This window comes from Saccostrea cucullata, unplaced genomic scaffold (assembly GCF_032062105.1).
Source record: "Saccostrea cucullata isolate Sc308-1 unplaced genomic scaffold, CSIRO_AGI_Scuc_v1 ctg1711, whole genome shotgun sequence".
Taxonomy (NCBI): Eukaryota; Metazoa; Mollusca; class Bivalvia; order Ostreida; family Ostreidae; genus Saccostrea; species Saccostrea cuccullata.
The window spans coordinates 177,989-190,000 of NW_026924079.1; the positions used below are offsets into that span (position 1 = coordinate 177,989).

Consider the following 12,012-nt stretch of genomic DNA (forward strand, 5'->3'; position numbering starts at 1 on the left):
ACTATGGATAGACCGTACGATAACAATTTCGTTGTATCATGTTGTATTAAATAACTATGTTTATTTATTGTGTAGCTTATACTTTAAAGATAACTACATATTTGTAATACTTCAAATTTTCCGTTTTTTCTCTGACGGAAATGACCTTGACCTTGACCTAATTTTCAAGGTCAAAGGTCATAAGATCTCATGCACTTGGTCTTATATCTTTACCACTTGTCCTTTAAAAGTTTTTTATTTTTTTGTAAACTTTAAAACTTTCAGGGGCAATAACTACTGGATGGGGTTTACAAATCCTTTCGCACTTCCAGATTAGAGAATGTACTAAATAAGTTGAAGACTTTAGTGAAGGTTTCATATTTCTGCGGTTTACGGTTTCGGAGGAGTAGCGATAACAAGCATTTCTTGCGAAAGGGGCAATAGCTTTGAAAGGGGTCAAAGATCAAACATGGGGGGTCGTTTTTCGGAATAACTTTTAATATCCAATATCATGACGTCCCGAGTCATTATCTGATTGTTCTAAACAAAGAAAGTTTTTTTACGTCTAATTAAGCACAACCAAAGATAGGCTCTAATATCTGATTGGTCAATATTCAGCCAATCTTACAAATTCCAGAAACAAGAATTTACACTAAAAATAACGAATAAATCCATTATTTATATGAAAAAAAATTCTGACATGCATGGCTTTTGACCTAACAGTTCTTGACAAAGATGTCCCAAAGCACCAAGCTACTTCACATCTTCACATTCGGAACTCTCTTGATTTCTTTATACAACATTCACTTTGAGTTATTTTCTATATTCCTTTTAACAGGTCTGGACGATTTCCAAATATGGAAGTCAAGAACGATAACTGAAAGTTGCTATAAATATACATCAAGTACACGTAATTTTTTTTCTGTCCAATCAGACAAGAGCATTTTACACACCCCAAAAATATTCTAAAAGAACAAAAAAAAAATAACACGTGCTTTTGTTTTTTTTCCTCAAAAAGATTTTTTAACACTATATCTTTAGAAGTAAGATGAAAACTTTCAAAGAATAGGGTATTTCCCACATATTTACCGTGAACAACCTTGACATTTTTATCTCGGTAAAGAAATGATAATAATGCATTATACAATTTAATCATTTATGGAGGTATAAATCACACCACCAAGTTCATATCAAGTTTAATTATAATTTTTACCAGATTATATAATATGTTGGTCAAAAATTAATTAAGATTGTTATCTGCTAGATAATATTTTTATGTCAGGCTCTAAAAACTGAAATTTTACAATATTTAAATCCATTTTTTAACGTAAGTTAAACTTTTGGGATTGCTGCCTTCTAGTGACAGATATTTTTATCCCACTTAAAACATATTCTAAGCTTTCAAGTCGTGTTTGTTCACGGTAGAATTGTCATAAATATTATATTAATCCTAAATGTGCATAGAGTTTACAAAAAGTTTGTTCTAAAAAAACTTTTGAGCAAAAAAGTTAAAAACCACGTGTTTTATTTATTTACTCATGAGTTTGTCTAAATGCTGTTATCTGATTGGTCAGAATGACTAGCGCCTTGTTTATTCTGTGTATTAATAGCAATTTACAGTTATCGCTCTTGACTTCCTTATTTGGAAATGGAAATCGTCCAGACCTGTTTAACTCCATTGTATTTTCTTTGCTACATTGCCAAGAAATTCTATTCTTAAACAAGCTCATACAATGCCTCAATCGGCATCTTCACCATATTAGATAGAGTCTCCCCCCTCTCCAGTAAAGGTCATAAATGTTCCGTTGCGCCAAAACTCCATTAGGTCCACCCCCCCCCCAACCCCCCCAACCCCCCTCCCGCGTTTCTTTACCTGTGTGTCTATAAAATAAACTTCACAAAAAATTATTATAACTTTATCACACTCCAGCCTCGATAAAAATTAAAGAATTCAGCAAAATATATCTCTTGATCACGGATCCTCCTTTCTGTGTTTGCAAATTGCTACGGCGCTAGCTCACCTATCTTTTTAAAAGATAAACTTGTTAAGTAAATTGCGCTTCATTCATTTTATTTGGATTTAAATAAAAAAAAACAAGCAAAATGTTTGTTCCACAAACAACATTCCGATAAAAACTTACAAAATAAAATTAACACGTTTCAAAACGCACGATCGCACACGATTAAAACCGCAAACGATTGAGTCTGATACATGTACGATCTCGCACGTTATGCGAACCATCACGCACAATATACAAACGATTCTACAAGAGTGGTTTGTCAACAATAACGTTGCAGCCACTGTACATGTAATGATAAATATTGTTGAGTAAAAGATTTTTAAAAATGCATATTTTCTTTATTCAATCAATTATTCAATTTTTGAAAAATGTTGACAAGGGCAAAAAATCCTTCAAAGGTCTCTTCATTCAGGCATTTGCTTTACTGTTTATAGTTTCCCTGATATTCACAATTCAAAAGTATCTTCTAAGTAGGAAGTATTTAGGAACAATCAGCATTAGATTATGCATTTTAACTAGTTTTTACATATTTCTCATAATACTGTTTACAAAACTGTGGGATTTTTTGTGTTGACATACACTTCTGTTTATTTATGCTTCGCATCTTAAATAATATGGTGACCTATATATTTTTTGCAATAATTGGAAAATTTAAAGTTCTTAGTATCTTAAATGGAAATAAATGCAGTTTTTGTAATTTGAACCATTAAAATTGTGAGGGTGGAAACACCTTAAAAGGACACGAGTCAAAATTATGTCTTTCTTTTAAGATATCTGTAGCATTCAGAGAAAGACTTATGAAAATTATGAGTATAAAGCTAAAATATGACAATTAAACTGCAAGAAAAGACTGCACAATATAAGTGCCTATGGAACGCCATCACTGCCTTATAGCATACAACTATGCATTTATTACGTCAATTTATCATTACGTGATGTGAACATATCTTTACGTTATGTCCATTTTTTATGAGATGATGTAAATATATCTTAACATCATGTCAATGCTGCATTACAGGAAGTAAATACATCCTTTCACTATGTTAGCACTTCATAACTTGAAGTAAAAAATTCATTATGTGAAGTGATAATGTGTTTACATTGTGTTAAAACTTTATTACGTGAAATGAATGTTTCTTTACATCATTTCATTTCTTTAATATGTGAGGTCAAAATTGCATTACGTCAAGTAAATCGTGTTTTATAATTAAACTTATCATTACATGAAGTCAAAAGCCCATTCCTTTTTGAGAGTGTATATTTCTATTATATCAAAGCATTATTACGTGATATGGATTTATCTTTATTTTACGGCGAGGGCATCATGATGTGAGGTGAACACATCTTACCTTTATGTCAGTGCTTTATTAGGTGGTGTAAAAAGTGTATAACATAATGTGAACATATCTTTATATTATATCAACACTTTATTACATTATGTCAAAACTCCATTCCGTGATGTGGATATGTAATTACGTTATGTCAACTCCTTCTTATGTGATTTAAAAATATTTATTGTGTTAACTCTTTATCATGTTGATTCCAAAAGTTCATTACCTAATGTTAAATTACATTTACATTATCACAAAGCTGTATATCTAGTATATAATGAATGTTGACGACCGTGTTTTAATGACTGGTATGAAGGGGGGGGGGGTCCTGATTGATTAGGACAAATTACAGGCACATAATATCAACCCCCCTCTTTTCCCAGACATAACTCTACTATAGAAAATGTAATGTTCATTGAAACTGTACAGCCCCCACCCCCATTTCTTGTGGAAGTATAGTCCACTAAGGGTAATGTAATATATCTGGAAAAAATAGGACTGATCGAAGTTGGACCCCTCTCCCCGAAATAGGATTTTCGGGTTTGGACATTTTTTTTTCTTGGCTTGTCAAGTTTTTTCGGGTAAATGATTTTTTTTTTCTGGCTGACCTCCTCTTTCAAAAAAAAAAAATGATACGTCACTGGAGTTAGTAATTTTTTTTAATCATTCCAGGGCCAGAATTCTATTACAAAAATCTACCAGTCGCTCATCTAGATCAATTGAATATGCCTTAGTAAGCATGCATGAGCACATATCAGTGGCAGATATGGAAATCATGAACAAGGAAGGGGGACGTTATATGGTTGGAGACCAAGGACGGAAAGGGGAGAAGCTCTCAGGCTTTATAGTTTTATAGAAAAAAGTTTTCAACTTAATTCAGCTAAACTTAATGTGAAACTAATGCAATGTCCTACAAAGTTTAAGACTTTTACAAAAAAAAAAAGAAAACAATTCAAAATAAAAAGAAAAAAATGATTGCTGCACGACTCATAATGTTTGATTTATTTAATTATCAGATTAAAGTAAACACCATTGAATTTCGACGTGACTTTAATTCACAGTCGCAGTGTTAAGGCTTTGCATGTTTCAAGATTGTCAATCATTTGTCGCTTAAAATTTTCATTTAAAATGTCATTCCGAAATCGCTGAGAATCTCTTCTACGACAGTTTTCTCTCCCGCCATTTTTAGTGCTTGCGGAATGCGGAAAATACGTTATGCTCATATAAAGGCCGAGGATACCCGTGTTCGCATAACGTAATAGTGAATCGACATAATGTAGAAGAGTGTGCACAGTATGGCATGAGCTTTTCACATCAGTTAATAAAAACTAAGATTGTCATGAAAAGTAAACATAACGAAATGCAAGTTGACGAAATAAAATTATAGTATGTGTAAATGTCATAAAGAGTTGACATAATGTAAAGGAAAGTTAACACGATGCAATAGTAGTGTTGGTTAATGTCATAAAGAGTTGACATAATGTAATGGAAGGTTGACACAATGCAATAGTAGTGTAGGTTAATGTCATAAAGAGTTGACATAATGTAATGGAAGGTTGACACAATGCAATAGTAGTGTGGGTTAATGTCATAAAGAGTTGACATAATGTATTGCAAGGTTGACACAATGCAATAGTAGTGTGGGTTAATGTCATAAAGAGTTGACATAATGTATTGCAAGGTTGACACAATGCAATAGTAGTGTGGGTTAATGTCTGAAAGAGTTGACATAATGTAATGGAAGGTTGACACAATGCAATAGTAGTGTAGGTTAATGTCATAAAGAGTTGACATAATGTAATGGAAGGTTGACACAATGCAATAGTAGTGTGGGTTAATGTCATAAAGAGTTGACTTAATGTATTGCAAGGTTGAAACAATGCAATAGTAGTGTGGGTTAATGTCTGAAAGAGTTGACATAATGTATTGCAAGGTTGACACAATGCAATAGTAGTGTGGGTTAATGTCTGAAAGAGTTGACATAATGTATTGCAAGGTTGACACAATGCAATAGTAGTGTGGGTTAATGTCATAAAGAGTTGACATAATGTATTGCAAGGTTGACACAATGCAATAGTAGTGTTCTGCTATAAGGCAGTGACGGTGTTCCATAAGTGCCGGAAAAACAAAAGATAGTACCCACCGTTTTGATTTCGTTGTTTCGTGTATGTCAAGGTCACAGAACTCTTATTTTTAGCTCAAATTTGTAAGCAACATTCAATTGGAGCATACAAAGGTGAGAAATATGTTTTTACAACATTTTAACATGAGGCCCATCGACCACATCACCTGAGAAGCTTTGATCATGCTATTCTTAACCATATTTCCCCCTTGTAATAACTATTGTGACCCCATCATTTTCCCCTTATCATAATTTGGACAATTTAAATTCTACACTACCCCAGGATGCTTCCACATACATGTAAGTTTCAGCTTTTCTGGCTCAGTAGTACTTAAGAAGAAGATTTTTCAAGATTTTTTCTAATATATTTCTATGTAAAACTTTGATTCCCCATTGTGGTCCCATCAAACCCCTGGGGGTCATGATTTGAACAATTTAGAATCTACACTACCCCAGAATGCTTCCACATAAGTTTCAGCTTTTCTGGCCCAGTTGTTCTTGAGAAGATTTTTGATGACCCCACCTTATTTTTGTCTTTTCTTGATTATCTCCCCTTGTGAGAGGACCTGGCCCTTCATTTTAAAAATTCAAATTCCCCTTCACCCAAGGATGCTTTGTTACAACGCACTTTGAAAAATTACGCACTTTGAAAAAAATTTTCAAAGTGCGTTAATTTTGGGACCAAATCAACGCACTTTGAAAAAATAAAATTTCTTTTCAAAGTGCATTAATATCGACCATATTAACGCACTTTGAAAAAATGTGTATGGAATGGTCAATATTCTTGCAAATCGTATGATGAATAATTGAACTGTTTGATAACTCTTCTGTGATGAGGTCACTTCAGGATGTGAAAGTGGGCGATTTTGATTTTTCCATACTTTGGAAATTCTTCCTCTCTTAATTCTTATTTTTTCCCTCTTAATTCTTATTTTTTCCAGTTTGCATGCATTTTATGTAAACTTAAATTTATTGAAAGTTTTCAACGTCATACCAGTTATGTAAATACATACATTTGGGTGTAGCATAGGCATCAGTACCGGGAAGGGTGGGGGGTTACATGTAGGCACACAATTGTTTTGCAAAGATATACATAATATATGTATGCATAAAAAATTGGGAAATACTGGGTGGGGGGTCAACTTTCAATTTGCTACCGAAGGCTATGTACAATGTATAAGAAAAAAGAAATGGGATTAGAGACCTTCTAAGTCTAGAATTTTTGTTTCATACATTTTTTTTTTTTTCAAAGTGCGTTAAATGCCTCCGTGTTAAAAAATGTTTATGTACACTCTTAACGCACTTTGAAAAAATTTTTCAAAGTGCGTTGAGTGTGTCCAAAATTTGACACATTTTGAAAAATTTTTCCAAAGTGCGTTATTTTTGTCCCAATTTTAACGCACTTTGAAAAAATTTTTCAAAGTGCGTAATTTTTTCAAAGTGCGTTGCCACAATGCTTTGTACCAAGTATGGTTAAAATTGGCCAAGTGGTTCTTGAGAAGAAGTCGAAAATGTGAAAGATTTACAGACAGACAGACAGAATTGGACAGCTGGACAGACGGACGGACGGACAACTGACTAAATGTGATCAGAAAAGTTCACTTGAGCCTTCGGATCAGGGGAGCTAAAAAGATTTCATCAAAATTTTTGGTCTACATTCATTTGTGGAAACTTGAGACCATGGTAACTATGGAAACTAATTCAACTTTTCTGCACATGTGCACAATAAAGAAGAAGATGTACCGGGGTATTTTGCAATAATATCATTATGGGGCATACTGCAATTATTTTTACTTTTATTTTTCTCCATAAAAAAAGAATTTTTAGATTCTGAAACCTGTAATTTTCTGAAACTTAATACTTGTAGGAATTGAACAAAATTTACACGTTATGCAAAATTCTACATTTGTCAATTTTCCCCTTTGTGCATCACAGTGTCTATTTAATAATTTTAATTTTTAAAAAATTCTATAATTTTTCTCCTTAGCTGTCATTTGGTGAGGATGTCATGAATTGAATGTCAGGATAAATCATAAATCAGCAAAATAATAAATGAATAAATCAATAAATACACTTATAAAATATGAAATATTCTTCAACTTCTTTTAAGTCATTCACTCATCTATCTCTGTGTATATTCACTTTTGTATCTACATAATTTAATTCATAACTTTTCTACATGTACTTTAACATTTTTGTTTTGTAAAAGGCATAAAAACAATTTTTAAAATATAATCACAATAAAAAGACCCTGTTGTAAATATACCACTATACAATCAGTAAATACTTACCAATGTAAAAGAGAAATTGGATAAAATACTTCTGGTTTAATTCACCAACACAATTGTTTATCCTAGATGAAATGAAACGAAAATTTGTACATCTAATTGCATATTGAATAAATACAGGAAGGTATCCTGAAGCAGGAATTTTTAACCTACCATGGACAGTGATGGTCCATTTTTTTAATACATCTTCTGCAGATTCTACAATGATGAGCCCTTGGTGGCCTATACACTTCACATTTCATGCAAACGCTCCAGCCATCCTTCTGTAAAAGAATATATAAACAGTGAAACTGGTTTATAATGAAGTCACAGTACTGGGACCTTAAAATTTACTTCGCTTTATCTGTAATTCGTTATATCCGTAAAAGGAATTCGTTAAATTTATATAGCTGGGGATTCAAGATAACTTCACTACAATTGTAAATTAGCTACATCCGTGTTTTACTCTATAATTCCTTTGTAAAGCTTTTATCTTCCCCATTGTGGCCAGATCCCATCCCAGGTGTCATGATTTGAACAAATTTGAATCTGCACTATGTAATGAAGTTTTTAAATAAGTTTTATCTTTGTTTGGTAAAGTGGTTCTTGGGAAGAATTTTTTATTTATAAAGAATCCAGATTTTTTTTTCTACTAATTCTGAATTATCTCCATTTGTACAAGGTTGTGACCCTAGATTTGAAATAATTTGAATCCCCTCCTTCATAGATGCTTTATGGCTAGTTTGGTTGATACAGTGAAACCTGTCTAATCCGACATGCACTGGGAGACAAATTTTCTGTGGAATAGACAGGGTGTCTGATTGCACAGTGTTAAAACAAGGAAAATACTAAGATGGGAAAGAAATTTAACGTCGGAATTCACAGTGTGTCGGATTATTCAGGTGTCGGATTAGACAGTTTTCACTGTATATGTATTTACCCAATGGCCCTGCAGATGTTTTAAAAATATAGAAAGTTTATAGATAAACAGAACACAGAGAGACAGATAGATGACTGACAAAGCTTAATGAGGTTTCAGCACAGCCAGGTGAGCAAAAAAAAAAACCACACTTACCATATTTGGCATTGGTTTTCCTGCATGCAGATCTGAGAAATCTAAACTTGTAGCAGGCAGGGGAACAATTCCTGGATCTGAAAACACTGCCCGTAGATGAGATACTGTTGCAAGAAGAAGGATAGTATTGAAAATTACTGCATTTAAGGCTCCCCATAACCTGAAAATATAAATTCATTAAATTTCTCATCCATATATGACACAAAATATGTTTCTATTACAGTAAAATTGTTTAGTACAAACACGGATATTGTGAATTCCCAGATATAGCAAAGTTATTATCTTGGATCCCCAGCTATATAAATCTAACAATTTCCTTATACGGACATATTGAATTACAGATATAGCGAAGTAATTTCATAGGTCCCAGTGACTTTGTTATAACCGAGTTTTACTGTATTATTAAGCTTGTTTGATTCATTTGTTTTTAATACATATTATCATTCTCAGGACTTAATTACTTTTTCAATCCATGTTTTATAATAAACCTTAAATACTTAACAAGAGGCCCATGGGCCACATCGTACGCATGAGCACATGAGCTAGTTAAAAAACACAAATCAGCTCAATATTGAAAAGCTTACTTGTTGGACGAGTGGGATTTGAATTTTCTATTACTAGAGAATGTCACTGTATCAATAAAGCATACATGTATAATTTTGCCGTACTTGAAAAGAAGTTTTTTAAAGATTTTTCCAACATATTACTTGATATCTCATTTTGATCCCTCACTAACCCACCCACCCACCCACCCCCCGCGTTAAAACTACACTACCTGAGGATGCTTTAACATGTCGAGTTTCATCTTTTCTAGCTCAATGGTTCTGAAGATTTTGCCTACATGTATATATTCCTATGTAAAATTTGATCAGCCATTGTGGCCCTGCCCTACCCCTGGGGGGTCATGATTTGACAAAATTTGAACTTACAATACAATTCCACATAAGTTTCATCTTTTCTGGCCCTATAATGGTTCTGGAGAAGATTTTTTAAAAATTCTCCTTTATACAGTAAAACTCGGTTATAATGAAGTCAAGGAGACCTATGAATTTACTTCGCTGTATCCATAATACGTTAAATTCGTTTAAGGAATAAGTTAAATATATATAGCTGTGGATCCAAAATAACTTCGCTATAACCGTGAATTCGCTATATCCATGTTCGTACTAAACTAGTTTTTCTGTATTCCTAAGTAAGATTTTAATCATCCATTGTAGCCCCGTCCTACACCCAGGTTCATGATTTGTACAAACTTGAATCTATACTCACCGTCAATAGAAACGCAACACCCTAATTTAAGGGCTAAAAATTTACGTACGGGATATAACTATGTACCAAAAAAGTTAGGACATCTTTTACTTTTCCAAATCAGTAATTTAACGGTTGAATGATTTTCATTCCATTACCAGAAGTTGATTTTTAGCCCCCTGAACAGAAATCAAAAATTATCATTTTTAATAAAATCATTGACAATATTTTAGGTTTTCAAGGTTTTGTACCTGTTAATCATAAGTCTTGTACTAAAAGTTCGGAAAAAATATCCTTCTTTCTCTTCCGGATGTGATGCCTGTATTTCCTCAAAGTAACTGAAAGCACGCATTTTCATTGCTAATGTTGAAAATTCTCAAAATAAAGAAAAGGGAGAGCTACAGATGCAAATATACACTACATAACGACTTTTCGGGCTCATGTGCTTCAAAAGCTTGAATGACAGTTCCTTGACCAGGGGTTACTACATTAGGCCATTCGACTCGGTATCTGAAAAACAGGCATTTAAAAAAGGACAAGAAATTTATTTCGCTCAGATTAAGAATTGATAAACTTAATGCATGGTAGAATTACCATGCTAGGACGTTTTAATTGAATTAATGTTTTAGAGTTAAGTGTTACAATGAATATATAAATGTAAAAAGTAAATTTACAAAACAATGATACTTCATTTAAACTTTAAATGTTATCTTTAGACCTTAGAAAGTGACACATAACTTTTAAAACATCCCCCCTTCCGACAATTCAATTAAAACGTCCTAGTCCGCCATCTTCAACATAAGCAACCCGAATTCTACCATGCATTAAGTTTATCAATGTCTTAATCTGAGCGAAATAAATATTCTTGTCCTTTTTTAAATGCCTGTTTTTCAGATACCGAGGTCGAATTTTCTCTAACTTGGCATGGTGTAGTATAACCCTTGAACTTCTGGTCAAGGAACTGTCATTCAAGCTTTTGAAGCACATGAGCCCGAAAAGTCGTTATGTAGTGTATATTTGCATCTGTAGCTCTCCCTTTTCTTTATTTTGAGAATTTCCAACATTAGCAATGAAAATGCGTGATTTCAGTTACTTTGAGGAAATACAGGCATCACATCCGGAAAAGAAAGAACGATATTTTTCCGGACTTTTCGTACAAGACCTATGATTAACAGGTATAAAACCTTGAAAACCTAAAATATTGTCAATGATTTTATTAAAATGATAATTTTTGATTTCTGTTCAGGGGGCTAAAAATCAACTTCCAGTAATGGAATGAAAATCATTCAACCGTTAAATAACTGATTTGGAAAAGTAAAAGATGTCCTAACTTTTTTGGTACATAGTTGTATCTCGTACATAATTTTCAGCCTTTAAATTAGAGTGTTGCGTTTCTATTGACGGTGAGTATACATTATCTGAGGATGCTTCCACATGAGTTTCAATTTTCCTGGCCCAATGGTCCTTCAGATGAAGATATTTATAAGGCCCAAGGGCCTTGAATCGCTCTTCTGATAAATTGTATCATCTATCATTTCTATTTGAAACCTCTAACTCTAAGTAGTCCAAGATGCATGAACTGACAAAGTTTGATGATTCTTAGCCAGTACGTTATGACTGAAGATATTTCAGTATAGCTATAAAATATCATAAGTAGGTCACAGTTACCTACTTTTTGATTTGAAATTTTCTGAGGACTCAAGATGCATTAATTGACAAAGATTGATGATTCTTAGCCAAAAAGTACATGAGATATTCTAAAGTAGGACACTGTCACCTACCTAATGGTCAACATTCTCAGAAACCCAAGATGCATCAACTGAAAAAGTTTGATGATTCTAAGCCATTAAGTACCACTAATACTTAAATAAAGCCATAAAATGTCAAAAGTAGGTCATCGTGACCTACTTTTCAAAGGACGTTCTCCAAAAACCCAAGATGCATTAACTGACAAAGTTTAATGATTCTA

General features: G+C 33.1%; 1 protein-coding gene across 2 annotated transcripts in view; it reads right to left on the minus strand.

Moving 5' to 3' along the window:
- LOC134265656 (palmitoyltransferase ZDHHC7-like) overlaps positions 1 to 12,012 on the minus strand; it is a 142,211-nt gene that overhangs the window by 119,924 nt on the left and 10,275 nt on the right. For both annotated transcript variants that reach the window (XM_062747879.1, XM_062747878.1), the window contains exons 2-4: positions 8,796 to 8,955; positions 7,895 to 8,004; positions 7,745 to 7,806 (exon numbers count right to left, since the gene is read on the minus strand). In XM_062747879.1, coding sequence (XP_062603863.1) covers positions 7,745 to 7,806; positions 7,895 to 8,004; positions 8,796 to 8,955 — 332 coding nt within the window. The remainder of the gene's footprint in view (positions 1 to 7,744; positions 7,807 to 7,894; positions 8,005 to 8,795; positions 8,956 to 12,012) is intronic.